Source organism: Peromyscus californicus, unplaced genomic scaffold (assembly GCF_007827085.1).
Source record: "Peromyscus californicus insignis strain IS unplaced genomic scaffold, ASM782708v3 Scaffold_4__1_contigs__length_199733344, whole genome shotgun sequence".
Lineage (NCBI taxonomy): Eukaryota > Metazoa > Chordata > Mammalia > Rodentia > Cricetidae > Peromyscus > Peromyscus californicus.
The window spans coordinates 50639916-50659501 of record NW_026294562.1 but is presented as its reverse complement, the minus strand read 5'-3'; the positions used below and the strand labels follow the sequence as shown (position 1 = coordinate 50659501).

At 41.8% G+C, this 19586-nt stretch overlaps 1 protein-coding gene across 1 annotated transcript; it reads right to left on the bottom strand.

Moving 5' to 3' along the window:
• Positions 1-294: 294 nt before the first annotated feature.
• Ms4a1 (membrane spanning 4-domains A1) lies at positions 295-16842 on the bottom strand. The gene is made up of 7 exons (XM_052713176.1): positions 16730-16842; positions 10595-10768; positions 8421-8540; positions 6988-7047; positions 5123-5359; positions 3941-4042; positions 295-2673 (listed from the first exon to the last, which is right to left on the bottom strand). The coding sequence occupies exons 2-7, from the start codon at positions 10751-10753 to the stop codon at positions 2455-2457; spliced, it is 897 nt and encodes a 298-aa protein (XP_052569136.1). The 5' UTR covers positions 10754-10768; positions 16730-16842; the 3' UTR covers positions 295-2454.
• Between the last annotated feature and the right edge of the window lie 2744 nt (positions 16843-19586).

The window sequence follows — 19586 nt, the reverse complement described above, 5'->3', positions numbered from 1 at the left end:
ACTGGCCAATCAGTGTTTTATTTATTGACCAATCAGAGCAGCATACAGACCATCCCACAGCACAAGGTGAGCAGGTTTGTGACACCACGTGTCTCCTTCCTTGATATTCCGCCTCATTGCGGGTCCCAAACAATGGAACCAAGCAACCTCTCCACTGATGGGTGTTTAGTCAGTGGGCACAACTGGCTTTTTTTGTTTGTTTATTTTTTTACATCCCAATCAAAGGTTCCCCTTCTTTCCTTCCCTCCCTCGCCAATGTCCCATCCACTCCTCTACAACTATTTCAGATACAGTCAGGGCTCCCATTGATATCAGCCAGCCATGGTATATCAAGCAACTGACTTTTCTTTTAAAAGATTATGTTCTTTATGGTTACAAAATTTTTTTTACAAAAATAAAAATTGAGAGGGAAATTAACTTAAAGTTAGAGAAATATGTCCTGCTTTGATAAGCATGTCTGCCATTGGGGACTGTTATCAGATTCTACACTGACAGAAGATTCTTGAGGGGAGATCAGCAAGAATTTTCATTCTTTTTAAATAGAAATTAAAGTTATCCCATTAAGAGAAATGAGAATTTTGTAAAAGTATTTGAGAACCTAATAATGGATAGAGTAAATTCCTTAAGGAAATGATGAGTTTCAGAGATGGAAATATTTAGAAATTAAATGCTACTTTTTAAAGATTTTTCAGCTTGTTACTCATCCTCTCACCTCCCCACCTTACTCTAGCCACTGCCATGATATTATATGTTGGATGTGGAGAATCATGCTGTTGCTTGCAAGAATGAGCAGTAATTAGTAATGATCTACTGGATGAATAATTTCCTTGGGAGCATGTGTGAGGTATGTAGAAATAGCCCAATATGCCTGATGTGTCTCTATTCAAATACAGGTTGGTGTTATATAAATATGAACTGAGGCTACAGGAGCATCCTGTTGTTTAATGTTATGAAAAATAAGGAAATACCCAAGGTGGAGTTAACCATTGCAGTCATGAACACACAGTTTTATTCATCTAGAGCTTGTTTTGAAGACTTCACGAGGGGAAAAGTTTTACTTCTTTTTTATTTGTAATTACAGGAAATACCTCCCACCAGTAACTTCTAATAAAATGGAAAAATTCCAGGGAGTGTAACTTAAGTTGTCCGTATACCCATCATGCCTCAAAGCAGACTGATTATGGTATTTGGCTAATAGATTATGGCGAGATCTTCTTAGGCTAACAGTGTTCCTAGGTCAGGTGCTAGCCTCCCTGCACATGAACGGGAGTGGAAAAGTAGGGTGGCCTGAGATTTGGCATCTTAACTATATTGTTTCTAAGCTTGATCTTTCTGAGACCATTTATAGTGCTTAGTATCTGCATCTTATAGCTTACTAGCTAATTGCTCATTAATGTCTTGACTAGTTTTCTGAATGATGTAAGTTTTTAGGTGTTTTTATTTACATGGTATCAAATCCAATTCTGACTCTTCTGTGACTCAACACTTTGCTCATAGACTATGCTCTTGATACAGTTTATGCAGACATTGGGTATATATAATTTGGTCATTTCGAACATCACCAGGATTTGAAGAGCTAGGTCTGAGTCAAGTCCCCACAGCTATTAGGTATGATGGTTATAGGATGCTTTGGCTTGCTTCCTAGTTTCAATTTAATTGAAAATAGTGATATGGATTCTTTCATGGTCATGAAAGATCAAATGAAACCATTTCATAAACTACTCTGCCCTCTGGAAAGCATCCTGTAAGCACAGGTGTTGCTTATGATTTGAGATTTGGGTACCCATTGTGTTCCACCATCCTTTCTTCTTTTGACTAAAGAATACAAGGAGGTAAACAATGTGACCAGAAGCCCAGAAACAGGAGTTGGGCAAAGTTAAGACAAAGAGACTTGCTTATGTGTAAGCTCTGCTGTTTGTACATAGATAGGGTTAGTTATTGCCTTTCACAGCTTTACAAATGGGATACAGAAGCTGGAGGAACATGCTACAGGCTCTGTTACCCTGAAAAAAATACCTGTCTCATTCCCTTTCATTATTATTTCTATTTTCCTTAGAACAATAGTGCAAAAGGACTCCACAAAGAGTGTAGGTAGGGAAGGAGTCTGAGAGTTCAGAGACGGATGGAACAGTCATGTGTCTTTTCCCTCAGCTGCGGTTGCTGCTGGAAGAAATGGGGAAAAGCACTAATACTACTAAAAGGCCCACCTGAGAAAAAGGTGAATGAGAACTGGGTTCTGCAGCATTTCTGCCCATGTAAGATTCCCAAGCAAAGGACAACACAATCTGCTATAATTGCTACATTCTCTAAATGTGAAGGAGAGCTAGATGTGGCTTCTCTATGCAAAGATAAGCTGTGGAAACATGGAGAATAGATGTGGAAGATCACAAGAAATGGGGGTAACTGTGTGTCTTGGAAGCTCTCTAAATAATAATGCTTATAAAAGAAAAGAATTTAAGGAGAGATCTCATTTTCCACTGGCAAGGATTCCTGTTCCTGGGGAGGTTCCGGAAAGTTTATTTCTGTTTCTTCTTCTTCTTCTTCTTGCACTGGAATAATCTCAATTTCTTCTTCATTCTTTGGTTGGGAAGATACTCCACTTAGCTCAATGATTTCTTCTTTCATTTTAATCGTCTGTTCTTTTTTTTCTCCAGCTGACAGCAGAACCACATTCTAGAATATAAACAAATGCCTCTTGACCTTTACCCTTGACACGCCTCCCAACAATGTACATCTATCCAAATGCCAACTTATTCTCATGTTCTTTATTTAATTAACCAAATACTACAGATACCAGGATTGGCTACTTGGATGTGCAAATTCTCATCAAATCCCCTACTTATTAATCTCGAGTATGAGTTAATTGTTCAGGACTTCAGGCATTTGCCATTTTTGCCTGGAATGATCATACCACTTGGAAATATAACACACCAAAAATAGAGGAGTTGGATTCTAGAATTGATTTGCCTTTAGTGATCATAACCTTGGGAAGACGCTCTCATTCTTCTCTGACCCCATCTGTATAGTCAAGGAATCAGTAATGGCTTCTAAGCTATAGCTAAATCTTACAGTCTGCAGTTTTGGTGGAGTTTATAAGAGAACTGCTATTGGAGCATTAGTATTTCCTAGCTTTGGAGACTCTTTGAAATCCTATTGTTTTGGAAGTGGAATGAAGTGAAGAGAGTGGGAGGAGAGGGGAACACTGAAAAGTCCAAGAGCCAGTGACTTTATCTGCCTCCAGCCTTCAACATCCTGTGTTGCATTAAGATGGGAGGGGGCATGTAATCAAGACATGTGTGAGTAAGAATGGCCTCATAGGCTCAAAAATTTGAATACTTGTTCTGCAGTTGGTAGAACCATGGGGATGATTAGGAAATGTGGCCTTGTGGGAGGAGATGTGTCACTGGGGTTCGGCTTTGAGTTTTCAAAAGCCAGAGTCATACCAGTTAGCTTTGTCTGCCTCATGCTTATGGATCAAATGTAAGCCCTCAGTTACTGCTCCAGAGCCATACCTGCTTGCCGGCTGTCATGCTCCTCCCCATGATGGTCATGGACTCTAACTAATATTCAGAAACTGTAAGCCCCCAAATAAATGCTTTCTTTTATAAGTTGCCTTGCCATGCTGTCTTATCACTGCCATAGAACAGTAACTAAGACAGGGCAGGAGTGGGAGTCTGAAGTCAAGTAGAAGGAGAAGCTGATTGACAGGCACACTTGTACACATGTGGAACTGTAGCTTCTGTCTAACCATAGACTCATTTACACTTCAAAACATTTGCTGTCACTACTGGTATTTTCTGTTTTCTAAAATATAGCAGAACCAGTTTATTCCAATGAAGCCCCTAGTTTCAACGTTTTGTCAGATTACATTCTATGTAAATTATTCTTTGTAGATATTAATTTTCTAGAAGGATGTTATGGACAAGTAGCTAAAACTTACAGATTTGGGTCTGGAGCACATTCTTTTCCATTCATTTTCCACAATGCCAGCTGTCACAAGTTTCTGGAAGAAGGCAAAGATCAGCATCACTGACAAAATGCCCTGGAAACCAACAGAACGGAGGCAAAAGATGAGATGATGGCAGATGGATGTGTTTAGCGCACAGTGATGACTAATGACTGAAACTCAATGAGTGAAAAGTCAGCTCAGTTCTTTAGGTGAGTAGACTGAACAGCTAGGGTGAGGTGTGGGGGATGGCTGCTATAAAAGGCAGCATCTTTACAACCCAAATGCTGAACATAGCATCAGGCGCAAGAAAGTAAGGTAGGAATAGTAAACTGAAGGATCAATTCTTTGTAAGAAAGAGTCCCACATTAAATTCTGTCAGTTTGGTCTGGTACTCGCCCAGCATACTTGACACCCTGGGTTCTAGTCCCACTGTGTAAACTAGGTATGGTAGTATATGCCTGTAATCCCAGCACTAGGGAAGGTAGAGACAAAATGATCAGAAGTTCAAGGTTGTTTTTGACTACACAGCAAAGTGAAGGCCAGCCTGGATTCTGAAATTGTATCAGCTTTAGAGGATGTGACATCACACCAAGGAAACTCCACAACACTTGGGAGATGTATTGCCTTTCCCCTTTAAACTCTGTATTTAAAATTCAATGAGGGAAAACATGTTAATAACAGTGTAGGAATTTCTTCCATTTTTTTTTAATAATTATTATTAATGTCATCAATGATATTAACAATGATGAATGATGAACACATAAAGCTTGGTGTGGTGGCATATACAAGTAATCCCAGATTCAGGAGGTAGAGCCAGGATTGTTGTGAATTTGAAGCTAGTCTGGGCTAAATAGTCAGTAGCAGACCAGCCAGGGCTACACAGCAAGACCATTTCTCAGAAGAAATAATAAAGTCACAGGTAGAATCTTCCATACCAATGATTCTAAGCACCTTGCTTATGTTGACTAATTTGTTTCTCAAATCAATCCAAGGAGATACACAGTTTTACTCTCCTTGTTTTACAGGTGAGGAAATAGAAGCAGTATATGAGAGAGTTCCTGCCCAAAGCCACATACAGAAAAAATAGCAGACACAGACTACCTGGACCCAGAGTTGATATTTGTAATAAAACATAGCACCTTTCTTCTCTGGAGGCACCGCTTTCATACTTACCAAAAACACAGACTGCATGCTGTAACAGTACCGTGTAGATGGAGAGTTTTTCTCTGAGGAATTAGATGGTTCACAGTTGTAGATATCAACATACAGGTTGGGAGTTTTACTAAGATCCAGACGCTCCATTTTTAAAAAATGAGAAACTGTAATGTTCAGTATGTCCATAATTGAAAGAATTATTCCAGAAATGGCAGCAAAGAGGCTCAGGGAGCTCATTATCACTTTGGCTTTGACCTGAAACAGAGGCAGCCTTGTTAATTAGATTTGACTTCTATTCAGAAAACATAAAGTAGGATGTGGGATTCCAGTTGTCATCTCCCTGACTCAAAGATGCCACACTTGAATTCTAGTTCAGTTCTCGCTATGGGTGTTAGCCTTGCTGTCACTGTGAAGTACAACTTTTAGCCTACTTCTCTCTCCTTCTCCATCTTCTCATCTTGTACAATCACCATCCACCCAATTTATGAAACCAAAATTCCAGTGACTCCTTACCCACATGTTGTATCCCTGAACTTTTTCCTTGGCACCATCCTCCCAGACATACAGTAAGGACTTAATGAGCATCCAGATTATCATCTCTTTGCATAATAAGGCAGTGGGTAGAGGGATAAGAAGCATTTTATATCACAACTAAAGATCGTTGCTGTAGATATAGATAGAACCATCTAGGTTTGTACCATCCATTAAAAAATGCATCAGCCATAATAATGCTACCACTCCCTGCTGACAAGGTCAGCTGTCTTCCCCCAGTACCATTAGGGCAGATATCTCTTGATACACAGGTTAGAGGATATGGCTGTGACTGCTCTGTTCTGCATGGGTGATAAAAGCTTGACATATCATATGCCAAGTACCACAATGGTATGGCATTATTGATGATTGTTTCATGAAATACATATTTTATTCCTGACTACATGGCTTATTAATGGCAATTTGGTAGTTTTGGTTGTATTTGATATTTGTAAACCATTTGTCTCTTCCCCTAAATTGAAATTTTCAGACCCCTTAGAGAGAGGAATTGTCTCATTCCACTCAGATCCTTACCAACTCAAAGTGACTTAGGTTAGTAAGTGAAAATATTGTTAGAGGATTTTCTGGAGAGAAATTTGGTAGTGAGATCTAGTCACCCATCCTTCAGGAATTCTGTATGTTACCTTTATAAAAGAGGCTATAAATGAATCTTTAAAGATAAGATCATACTGTAGGCCTTACAGCTTCCACTCTATCACACTATCACACACAATGCTCTATTCATCTTTATCTTGATTTTTTTTGAGACAGGCTTTCTCTGTGTAATTTTGGTGCCTGTCCTGGATCTCGCTCTGTAGACCAGGCTGGCCTTGAACTCACAGAGATCCACCTGGCTCTGCCTCCTGAGTGCTGGGATTAAAGGTGTGTGCCACCACCGCTTGGCCTTATCTTGATTTCTTATGCCAGGACTACAACTTCTGTTCATAGGGTGAAAAATCAGGAGCACCCTGTACTCACTCACTCAGGGTTCTGACTTAGCTAGAACATGACTCAAGCATATGATCAGAAAAAATTCCTAAATAGTGTGTGGGGAAAATGACATTCTTTCAGAATACATCAGTTCTATCACCTCCATAGGGAACTTAGTATTGAAAGACTGTAAGTGCCATCTTCTGGGCTCTGCCTTTGATTCCCTTGCTATGGACAGACTAAAGGCAGATGCCATTTTTCAGTTTTTCATGAAGAAGTCATTTCACAACCAGGATGATACAGGATCTTTGCTCAGAGAGAGTCAGTGATTGCTAAACTCTTTAAGGGTCCCTAGGACTTGTTTTCAACTGAGAAAGTCATTATTGTGTCTGATGTGTGGGAAAAGACATATGATTACTTGCCAAACTCTTCCTGGAGGTTTGCTCTGCTGATGCTGCCAGGAGTGATCCCGAAACAATATACTGCAAAGAGAGGGGTGAGTGGGAGGGGAGGGAGGGGGAGGAAAAAGGGGCAGAAGGGGGGAGGCAGAGAAGGGTCACTGCTTTCCACTGATGATTGGTTGGGAAGGAACCACCTACATTTTTAGTGTCTTTCATTGAACTATGCATCAAATTTTATCCCTTTAAATTATTTCTAGGTGGCTATATTTCTTTGTTATTAAGGTTCATATACTCAGTCTGTACTGTTCAACCTCTGGGTACCATTAGGAATAGAATAAGAAAAGAGAGACAGAATTCACACTTCTGTGTCAGTGAGAATCCTCTGGGCCCATACCATCAAATAGAAAAATAAGAAATCACCCTCGATAACATGACTTACTCCTTCTCTACACAGGCTGCAATTAGACTAAGTTTTAAAAACACCATTAAGACTGGGGTCTCAGAGGCATAGGTAGGAGAGAATGTCAGTGTGAATTAAAACACTCTCATTCTCTTTCTTTTTGAAAATAAAAAAATTAAATTTATTTGTCTTATGTGTGGGTGTTGGGAATTGAACCCAAGCCCTCTGGAAGAGCAGTCAGTGTTCCTAACTGCAGAGCCATCTCTCCAGCCCATCTCTCTAATTGTAATTAGTGAAAATGTTCTTTTGGGGTCATAGTGATTTAATAGCTCTGATGCCACTGAGAGATAGTGTAAAAGGCAGTACTTATCTTGAATATAATACACTTCACCAAAATGTTGGTTGCTATAGGAAGTAATAGTGATTATTTCTCAACTTCCTTTTTTAAGGGTCAAGCTATAAAGTACAGAAAAGTCTCGCAACCAATCCACCTAAGTTCTGAGAGCCTCAATTCTGCACTTAGAGTCATGAAAAGTGTCCTGGCAAAATAAGCACTACCTAGCCCCATGTCACACACAGAATTATAAGTTTGGGAAACATGTACATTAAGTAGCCCCAAAGAGTGTTGCTGCATTCATAAGTACAGGGGGATTATTTGGGATGGGAATAATTTCATCAGATGCCATAGTAACTAACAAAATTGCAGGGAGGTGGAGGACTTAGGATGTCCCATTTTTCTTTTCCTTCCAAAACACCGAGTATCTGGTGTCTCACACCCTGCTGGAGTTAGCTGTGGAGAGATCCTGCTTTGTACAGTCTTGCTTCTCTGAGCACAGCTGGCAGAGCTCCTTTCTGTGAATCCACACGAAGTATGACCATGATCAGCCACAGGAGTCACGTGGTGTAGTCTATCCTTCTTCCCACTTAGCTATGTCAACCCAGTAGCCTTCTTCCTGCTCAGATTACTTTCATCAACATAGAAACAATCTAGATATTTTTTTGGCTTTTTTTCCCTCCAACATCTCACAAATGGTTGCTGTTTATTCTAACTTACCATAAGGCCTCCCCAGAGAGGGTACCATACACTCACAGAGATGGGTGCGAAGACCCCTGTGGGGATCAGCAGCAGCCCCCCAAGGGAAATATGGAAGAGGCCGTTCATGATCTGGATAGCCTGGGGAAAGAAGAAAAGCACTGGTGGTAAACTGAACCCATCACTGGTGAAGGTCAAAGGCCAGGTGGGAAGCCTGAGACCCGATTGAGGACCACACAAAAATACTAAATGGAGTGATAGCACTGCCAAGGACTTTGTCTCCTGTAGCTTGAGTTTTCCTGCCTGGCCCACAGTCAGGGCAAATCTCTCTCACCCGCCAGTCCCAAGCCGCTCAAACCCAATCAAGTAAACACAGAGACTTATGTTGGTTACAAACTGTATGGCCGTGGCAGGCTTCTTGCTAACTGTTCTTACAGCTTAAATTAATCTATTTCTATTAATCTATACCTTGCCACATGGCTTGTGGCTTACCGGTACTTTACATCTTCCTTATCCTGATGGCGGCTGGCAGTGTCTCTCCCACCCAGCTTCCTGTTCTCTCAATTCTCCTCTCTGTTAGTCCCACCTATACTTCCTGCCTGGCCACTGACCAATCAGTGATTTATTCATTGACCAATCAGCAACACATTTGACATACAGACCATCCCACAGCACTTCCCCTTTTCTTTTCTTAAAAAGGAAGGTTTTAACCTTTACACATCTCCAAAGTCAGCTTGGTATATTTGGGAATTTGGGCGTAGCTTCTCTTACTACTTCCTGCTGGAGGGGGGCGCTGTATCTTATGGGGACACAAAGAATATTTTAGGGTTATGGAGTAGTCCATGAGGGTGTATCGTCTGAGCCAGTTGCCTTGAAACGGTTCTGGATGTTGGATCATCTGGGCTATGGTGTCATCAGAGACCTTTCAGGTGGTCTTGGCAGGTCAAACCTGATGTGTCTTAATCTGGAACAAATCCATAGCCTCTGGCTTTCTGTGGAAACAAAAGCAGAGCCTCCTTTCCAAAGCAACATATCCTTATATCCAAATTTTGAAGTCAAGGTACCTTTAAAATATACATTTTGGCATAACTCAACAGCTTTTGTAATCAAATGTTTTTCTTTAGTTACGAATATCAAAGAAAACATAATCCAGATTCTTTGTGTGGTAGCCATCTTTATGTGGCTTATTTTTTTATATTAGCTTGAGCCTATTGCTTTGAACTGCAGCCTTCTAAGCCTGAAATGGCGCTGGCGCTGCTGGCTCCGCCCACTTCAGCTTCCCAACATGGCGGTGATACGTTTTCTGCCAGCTCTGGGAGCCATCAACTCTCAGAAATAGTGGGTCTATGCTTCTATCAAAGCAGCGTGTAGCCCAGAAACCTCTTTTTTTGTTTTGTTTTGTACTAGCAAAGGCTAAATCTACCACATAGCTTAATGTGCCACTTGCAGAGGCCTCATTCCTGCCATACTACAGGTCGAGCGCACACGCTAGGAACCCACCAGTAGCTCAAACCGGCAGGCTGCCGCTAACTTGAAAGAGACAACTAGGAACTGTTTTTAGCTCCATTTTAGAATCTTTTTTTCTCAGGTTTTAGGTGGAAACTCTTGCCCCACGTTGGGCGCCACAGCCGCCATCAGGACAAGGAAGATGTAAAGTACCGATAAACCACAAGCCACAAGCCACGTGGCAAGGTATAGATTAATAGAAATGGATTAATTTAAGCTGTAAGAACAGTTAGCAAGAAGCCTGCCACGGCCATACAGTTTGTAACCAATATAAGTCTCTGTGTTTATTTGGTTGGGTCTGAATGGCTGTGGGACTGGCGGGGTGTCAGAGATTTGTCCTGACTGTGGGCCAGGCAGGAATACTCTAGCTACAGTCTCCTACTCATCCAGATCTATCTCTTCCATCACACAAGGCATTTCCAAGGAACAGATGTGTCTGGAATTTGAACAATGGACCCGAATGGAAGATTCTTAACCTCCAAGCCAAGAGATGATATAAGATCACCCTACAGTGATTCAGGTGCTAACTCTTTTGTACCCTCTGGCCCAGCCCACTGTGTGAGACATAAAGAACACATCCACTCAGATCTGCCAGTGCAAGGTAGACTGAATTCCATGTATAGCTGGAAGCATCAGCATCTGTAGGCCAGAACATCTCCAGGGTGCAGAATAGAGGAAAACAGCCTTACCCCCAAAGCTTTGGATTCCCTCATGAAGAAGCTTTGTGTTGGGCCCACCAGTGAAGATGTCTTCCTGAGGTTTACTTTTTGAGAAGGCTGCATGGCAAGAGGGCCTTTGGTAGACTCTATTGGGAAAGTTCCACTCACTGAGTTTCTAGGTGTTGTCATTCTGTTCTCAAGCTCCTGAAAATAAAACAGTAAGGTGAGTCAATGACAAAGTCTTTGGCAATCTTACCTTCTGTCACCATCTAATACTTCTCTTAGTGTTCCCTTGATGGTGCCACTGAGGCATGCCGTCTTCCTAGTAGCTTCCAGTGTGAGGCAAGGTCTACCACTGTGTTTTAGGAAAGTATCTGGAGGGGCTATCTCAGGCAAGGACACATGGGCCCAGGAATCTGAGCTGGAATTCCTGCTAATCATGTCTGGACACACATTAACATTTAAGAAAACACTAGGCCGTCAGTTCCCCTACCAATACTAGAACATACTGTGAATTTATGTCCCCATAGATTTTTGTCTGTGCTGGGGTTTGGACCCAAGGTCTTATGAATGTTAGGAAAATATCACCGAGCTTCATCCCTGATCTCTGCATTTGGCTAGCTGGCCCCTCCTTGGATACTCTTCTTACAATTTAATACTGCAAAGCATACTTTTTATTGGCTTGTTCATCTATTTGTCTCTGAACAGTGTGTTGGCCCAGAGGTGTCATGCCTGACTATGGTAAGGACTGTCCTTCAAATCAGGAGGGGATGATTCTACTCCTCTCTCTCCCTCTGACTCTGACTTTGAACAGGTCACATCAAGAATGCTCTCTGTTCTCACATGTAAGACCACAGCCTCTGAGTCTGTCTGTCTGGTTTAAACAGTAATTCTAATTACTCTGAGGTGCTGGACAAGTTCTCTGGGCCTCAGGTTCTTCAACTCTAGACTGGAAGCTTGTAAGAGATAAGAGATAGATGGTGATGGTTCATGTTTGGGTGGCTTTTTTTTTTTTTAACCTGGGCATAGCTTAAATATCAGTTATCCCCAGAGGCCTTCTCTAAACCCTCAACCTATCACACATGTTCTTACATATTCTCTCTGGCTCAACACATCCTGTTCTATTCACCTCATTTCAGTTATTACTGTGGTAAATTACTTGTTTTTTTGCAGTCCTCTCTCTATAGAAACAAATGATGTCGTTGCCTCTTGACCAGGATCTAAAAGAATGCTCACATGTTATAACTTCTTAATAAACTTTGAAGGAATGCTAGATTTATGCAAAGCACTCACATCTGAATAAATATTAGCTGCTTTGTTGCAGTTCTTGTTATATACTTCTGAGCTGTAGTTTCTGTTTTATCTGTGAAGTGAGAATAGTGCCCTTCTCATAGAATTGTCTTAAGAAATGAGTGGACATATGTGCCTAGAGGAAGAGGGTAGCAAGTGTCTTCTGTCAGTGCTCATGAGTTGTTTCTGAAGTGATGATGAACCACATTCTTTCCAGTTCTGACAGGTTAAGGCCATTAAGCTTTCTTCACGTGCCATTTGTTGGGGGTATTCACTGATTGGCCATGTCAAAACCACAGATATGAATTCCCTTGATATTTTCCTGTGCCCTGGATGTTATTCTCTAGGGCCGCATCTCTGGTCTCATCTTTATTGATGGTAAGCTGTATAACAGGCCTTGGGAATTAAAACTGTCTACTTGGGCTGCTGAGTCTTACAATAAAGTCAAGGAGAACTGGGCAGCTGAATCTCTTAGACTTCGGGTGATTTTATAATTACAAGGAAATTCCATCAGGGATATCTCTTCTGATCTCAGTAGAGGAGATAAGGGGTGAATCATTGCCTGTGCTTTACAGAGTGTGTGTGTGGGGAGGGGCAAGGACAGACAAGTTAGGCAACTCACTTGAAGTTATATAATTACTAATAATCTGAAATGAAGCCTCCAACCTGTCAACTGCAGTGTCCATGACTCACTGCTTTGACTTCTGTGGGAAACAGTTAACTTTCTCTTCCTTTCCCTTCAAAATATGCACACTCTTCATTACTTAAAGCAATACAGAGCATGAGCTGTCTGCAGCGTGGGCTTTAGGGAAGAGTTTCTCACTTGATTGCCTTCTTGTTCTAAATTACCAGATGTCACTTGGCCCAGGGCAATCTGCTTCATGCCACAAACCATCCCACGAGACCACCAACCAAAATAAAAATTATTTACATAACCCACCAAGGGATTTTCAAATGAATTCTGGTCTAGAACTAGAAAAATCTCAGAAACCAGTTTGCTCTTGTCACAAATGAGGATCCTGCTCCTGGACATGGGGCATGCTTTTGCAAAGTCCTTATACTTAGTAAGGAAGCCAAACTTGAAGACACTGACACCGATGCTCATTCTGTGGACTCCCAGGCTAGACTGTAGTTGTTTAACTGGACATGTACTGTGTCCCCAGAGATATTAGCTGTGCTATTTTCAGTTTTTTTCATACCTCTCTCTTTCAGTAGGCACTGTATTTCCTTTTGGTGGATGTATAGAAGACCCCATAAGTTAATTTTCCCAAGATCCTTTGGTAACTATGGAATGAGCTAGAATTCACTTAACTCCATTCTAGGGGACTAATTTTAGTGATGGTGACTTAAAGTGCAAGATCATTAATTATTCAGGGTGATGGAAATGATTGGACTACCATCATTATAATTCTTCTGTAGTTACCAGCTGCTCATTAAGTCTTGGGTCTGTGTTGTTGCTGAGATAAACCTTTGATTTAGGCAAAGTCTCATGGAGCTATCTGTATGGGCTATTGGCAGTAATAATATGGAAAGAAGAACATTCTGTCTTTCTGTTAGAATAGTATCTTTCTAATAACTGTATTCCTACAAAGTGTTAAATAAATATTACTGCAAAATAGTATTTTATAAACAAAATATGACTTTGGCATGCCATTTTATGCTAATGATCCCTTCCTCTCCTTCCCTTTCTCTCACACACATGAGGACACTGTAGATTAACTGTGCAATAAAATTACATTCAATGGAAACTTGTGAAGCTAGAGCTCGTCCACGTACTCTCACAAATGTAGATTTCTCCAACTTTGCCTTATCATTAAAACATTATATGAAATGGCTTCAGTAGACCCCAGCTCACAGCAAAGATTGTCTGTTAGATTAGCAGGGTTACTGACCACATTGGCCAAAATGCAACAATACAGGGCTTTATTTTCACAAATATGAAAATAAACACTGATACTGAGATCCCAACTTAATTTGCTCACACACCATCCCATTTTACCATCACTGCAACTTCCACACACCTTTGTGACTTCTAGAGCATCACCATTTCCTTGTCCATTCCCCTGAAGATGTCACAGCTTCTTCTGTGGTTTTGGTTTGAATAATGACTTTTAGGTCCAGTAACTCCATCATCTACTGAGATGCTTGAAGCCCCCCAACCTCAACTTCCTCCTTTGCCACTAAAAATAGCCTTGCACTTATTCTTCCCTCTCCCTGCCCTGTGTTTATGGCTGTAGGTGAATCTTCTTCATTCTTTCCTCCTCAGCCCTTTCAGTCCATTTCCTTTCACCAGATGCTTGCTCTTCCTCTTCTTCCTGGGACCTACTCTCACTCTTTGTGTGGCATTATGCATATTCGTGATCTCTGTAAAATTAGGATAATATAAGATGTGCTGTGATTGATAAAATAACACTCAAGGAATAGTTATTATTCCTGAGCCTTATTTGAACAAAAATGTGCTACCTTGTTCCCCAGTCCCTAAACTCCCATTTAAAAAATTCTGGTAAAGTCCCCAATTACTTCCCCATTTCCCCTTTCTTCACTTCAGCTTCTTCAAATTTTGCCTTCTACCCTTCCCCAACTTCCTCCTCACTCACACAATTCTTCAACTAGTTTCTGTCACTCAACTGAAACTTCTCTGTACAAAGGTTGTGCTGCAGTCTGTGGCCTTTTCTGGGCACAGTGCCTTGGGTCACTTTATTTTGCCAGTTGCTCAGACTTAAAAGGTCTAAACCAGGGGGCTTGTGAGATGGCTTAGGTCATGCATCACAAGTATGAGGTCCTGAGTATGGATTTCAGCATTCACACAAAATGCCAGCTGTTGTAGCGTGCACTTGTAACTCCAGTATTGGGCAAGTGTAGACAGTCGGATCCCTGGAGCTTGCTGGCCAGCCAGTCTAGCCAAAATTTTAAGTTTCAGATTGGGTGAGAGACCCTGTCTTGTGACGGAAGAAGGCATCTAATGTTAACTTCCATCTTCCACATGTGTGTGCATGGATGTGCACTGACACATACAGGCTTGGAGGCAGATTTTACTCCTGCTTCTTCAGCTCCCTCACATATTCAGGCAGTAGCAAAAGCATGCCATTTCTACATCTGCAATACCTCGTACACTTGGACCTTTTCCCTACATCTAGTATCACCTGAAGATTTATTCCGATTTCCTTTCCTGGTATAGCATAAGAAAAAAAATCTTGTGATAAGGCCAGCTATATGGCTTATTGCCAAGGCTGATGACCCAGGTTCCATCCCCAGGACTCACATGGTAGGAGGGGAGAACTGACTCCTGCAGGTTGTCCTCTGACTTACACACACACACACACACACACACACACACACACACACACACACACACACGCACGCACAAATTAATGTCAGAAATGTTAGAAATATTGTGGTTACTGTTTTCCTTCAATAATTTTTCTAATACACCCTTCACAGAGCAACTGAGACACATCCTCTAAATCACTGCTAAGTTGTGCTCTTCCTGGGCCTCAGCTCTCCCCAACCTATCTCACTTTCTTTAATTCACTTTCTTTGCTTTCTTGAGACATCCTTCTGACTCCTCATTACAGTCCAGCTCTGATGACTTTCAGAACCCATGTCCTCAGTAGTCATAATTGGACATGTCTCCTGCCTTCTCTGTTGAATCTGCAAAAACTTTCCCCCCACCACCCATTCTGTCAACCTCCACAAAAGGATGTTCATGAGGCCATTCCTTGCCTGATGGTAAGAACTTCTTCCAAGTCCACAGTCATTCATGTTTATTACTTTCCCACCAACCACTTTCATTTTAGTGTGACATGTAACTCCTGAAACAATGTTAATCCACTAAGGGAGCTGTACAGGATTATACAGGTAACCTGCCTCCTGTGATGCTGTGATCTCAATCAGTGTTAAACAGATCATAAAGCTCAGCTTCCTCCTCTGGAAGGTTTACAGATAAATACTCAGGATGCTGTCTATTCACAAGACGATAACCTCCCTTCACCTGACCATCGATGAGACCAAACCATTATAAGGGAAACAGGGACAGTCTCTCTCTCTCTCTCTCTCTCTCTCTCTCTCTCTCTCTCTCTCTCTCTCCTCCTCTCTCTCTCTCTCTCTCTCTCTCTCTCTCTCTCTCTCTCACACACACACACACACACACACACACACACACACATACACACACACACTTTATGGTTTAGTTTTGGGAACACATTAGAACCTAGTTAAAGTCAATCCCTCTAGCCTGTCTCCAGTGCCCACTCTTATCCTCCCTCAGCTTCTTAGATGGTACATAGAAAGCAGGAGTTGTCCTCAGTGTACTAATAACATGTAGAAAATGCTAGTCACTAAAGTTTGACACCATCTATGCATGTTTGAAGTGAAGTTGATCTTTGGAGACAAAAATCAGTGGAAACAAGAGGGACAGAATTAGACTCTTTCAGCCAGGATTATTTTCTAGTTTGGTCTCAGGCAGTCCTAAAAAGATTCCGTATTTTAGGTTTAATCTTCATGATGCAGAGGGCCTTTCTATTGCTCCCATTTTATGGACAAGGAAATTGGGGCATGGAGAGGTTTGGCCACTCAACCAAGGTTATGCGGCTTCTATGTAGTAGAACCTCAGGTTGAGCCCAACAAGCCAGAGACTTTACCTCCATGCTGGCATTTGTTTACCACTCATTGCCTAGAGTCATTTTTGAGAGGGGGAGCAGTTAGGAGGAAGGTGGCACATCCAGACTTGAGGTCATCACAGCTTAAATCATACTGTCATTTGAAAGTCTCACCAGGGGCACCCCAGTCTGAAAGACTCTCTAGTCTCTAAAACCATTCCTCTCTTCATCCTGCCTCTCTTTTTAATCATTTAAGCAGAGCAAACTCATGCCTTACCTGAGTCTCCAAGGCTTCAAGGCTCAAGGGCCAATTCAGACACTGCTGAGATCAGCTGGCTCCTTCTCCTATCTCAAGTACTTGAAGATGAGAGAGATAGACCAGGCCCTGGGGCTGGTACCTCTGGTTGACACCAGGTGACAGGAAATTAGTAGCTTCTGCTACCTTGAGATCTGCTCCAATCACTTTGCTTTGATAGAAAGGATATTCAAAAAAGTTTCTGCCTTACCGGGAGGTTTCACTTCTTGAAAAATACCCTGGGGACTGTCTGGTGTGCTTCATGCTACCTTAATTAGAAGAAGTTCTGCAGCCCCCACCCTGTAAGCAGGTGTGGATGGTGGGTCCCTAAGGGTTAGCAGGGTGCTAGAAATTCTCCAGAGATGGGCTGCTAGGGACTGACTTTACCTTCACGCTTCACTTTTAGGGTTGAGCAGGTTGGGGGAGGCGCCCATGCAGAGACTCAGAAGCCCGGAACAGGTACACTTGGGAGTGTTGTTCTTGTTGGTTTGCAAACGGTACTGTCATTTGCTCATACACAGTTCTAGCGGGCCATGGAAATCTTGTGTCAAATTTAGCAGAAATGGCCTCAAATATAATTTGTTCTCCATAGACAGACCATGAACCCAGAAGCGTGAGGCAAGACTCAGCTCCCATTTTGGGTGCTATGAATCGAAACGACACTTTCACATATGAGCCCACCCTTCTTCTCCACCTTCCTGCTGCCCTCTCTCTTCAGTATGCCTGGAGCTGTGTGCCCAAGTTCAGTGCCAGATCAAGTAGGTAAGTGGAGGAAGCTGGTGGCATGGGGAAAGTCTAAACATCGGGAGGTGAATAAAAGATTTTCTCAAGGTTATTATTATCCCCTCCTCTATATACACCCTGTATGCTCATATGTTAAGCTTTTTATTAATTTTTAATTTCATTGTCTATTATTTTATTTCATTAGAGGTACAGAGCTGTAGACAGATATCTTTGCCCATTTAATCTAAAGGGTTGAAACGCAGTAACTATATTAACGAATCTGAGGCTATTCACCTCTCTCTCGTCTTTTTCCCCCTCTCTATTTCATTTAAATTGGTTTAGAGACATATAATTAGGACCAGTGAGTAGAAGTATTTCTGGGGAGGCTGGTTTTGGTGCAACATTTGCTGAAGTGGTTTATTAGTACAACAAGCTGCTGTTTGGGTAGAGAACACACTGCCATTCAGAAAACTGAGGTGACAGCCTTTCAGCCACCTGTCAGAAATGTTGTAGTGAGGAGAGGAGGGAAAATGGCAGATCCCCCAACCATTAAAGATTCTAGGTGCATATCTGTTGAAAAGTGTCAATGGTTGGATATAATGACATAATGTCTTTGTTTTGTGTTGCTCCACTAAAATATCCAAGACTTTTTAAATTTATAAATAACAGACTTATTACAATTTAGTAGTCTGGGAAGTTCAAGGTCAAGGGTCCCACATCTGACAGGGCTTTTGTGCTCTAATATCCCATGGAGAAAGGCATAGGACAAGAGAACACACATTCATGGAGGGGATTAGAGATGGGTACTAGCTAGTTTCCATGGTGACAGTGTTAGCATTTTTAAGGGCAGAGCCCTTATGACCAATCACCACTTAAGGCCCACTTCTCAGCACTGTCACAATGGGAGTTAACTGTTCTAAGATGTTTAGGAATATATTCAAACCAGATCTCTCCAGGCCTGGGCTGTAGATGACTGTGAGACCTGAAGCTCCTCTCCAGGCATGGTGGGTGGGTTAGAGAAAAGTACCTTTCAGTGCACTGCATGCGGGAGCAGGGCAAGGCCTTGTAAATGTGTGGCCTTTGAGAGCCCTGACCCAGGGATGTACAACCCAACCTTCATATCTGTTTCTAAGTCCCATTTTCCAAGTCTTGGGACATTTGTTCTTCTTGTCTTTCTAGCCAAGGAGATGACCTTGTCTCAGTATGAATCCTCCCAAACTGACTCAAATTCAGTTTATATCATCCACTTAAGTTGTCTTGGCTGATTTGGACTGAGTGTGCTCAAATGCTCACCACAATTAGGACTTGTCAACTGCCCTGCCTTTGATTTTCTTGTTTTATGTTGGATGTTTTGTTGATGCTGTTACACTCTTAACAGCTTTTTCCTTTAAACAATCCTCTCAACACTATCCTCTGCCTCCAATTTAGAAAAGATGCTCTGACGGTGCATATAAAAGTCTAACAACTCTGATCCAGCTAGCATTTGCAGACCCACATATGTTCTCAACTCCTATCTTTTGGTACTGTGCTTCCCTCTTCTGAAGGCTGACTTCTCCATCATGATTGTTTGTGTCCTTTCCTTACTCAGCCTTTGATTGCCATGTCCTTTAAAAGCAGGGCTAGGCTTTTCTGAGTCTATCTAAGGGCTCTGTTTGCCTTTTTCTCCCATGAAGGTAAGGACCAGCAGGCTACTCAGAATTAGGAAGGAAATTGATGGCATGTTGTCAGCTGCTCAGCAAAGCCCTGGCACCCAGAATTATCTGCCTTGGAGGGATTTTGGTTCAGAGCATTGGTAAGGAAGAAGCAGATTGCTCAGAACTGAGGCTCAGTATTGAAATGAAATCGAATCTGGCTGCAGGCCTGAAGATCCCAATGTTGTACCTATAATATAAGTTCAAGTACTTAACATTCTTATAGTTCTTTGTGTTCTGAGGAAACACTTCACACTTTGCACAGGAAAGTAACATTCATCAAATGCCCATGCATATGCCATGCTCCACCTGTGTCAAAATTCTGATAACACCCACAATATCAACTGATTGTTTTATGATTAGAGAAACCAAGACTTAGGAAATGGAGGAGCTGGTCCCCAAACACACTGCTAGAAATTGATAAA

Excerpts from the sequence above, each read along its gene's own strand:
- Ms4a1 (XM_052713176.1), bottom strand. The coding sequence starts at position 10,753 with ATGACAACACCTAGAAACTCAGTGAGTGGAACTTTCCCAATAGAGTCT. Across the intron at positions 8,541-10,594 it reads GGGAATCCAAAGCTTTGGGG|GCTATCCAGATCATGAACGG; the intron begins GTAAGGCTGTTT and ends TTCTTTCCCCAG. Across the intron at positions 2,674-3,940 it reads TGTGCTCCAGACCCAAATCT|AATGTGGTTCTGCTGTCAGC; the intron begins GTAAGTTTTAGC and ends TTTATATTCTAG.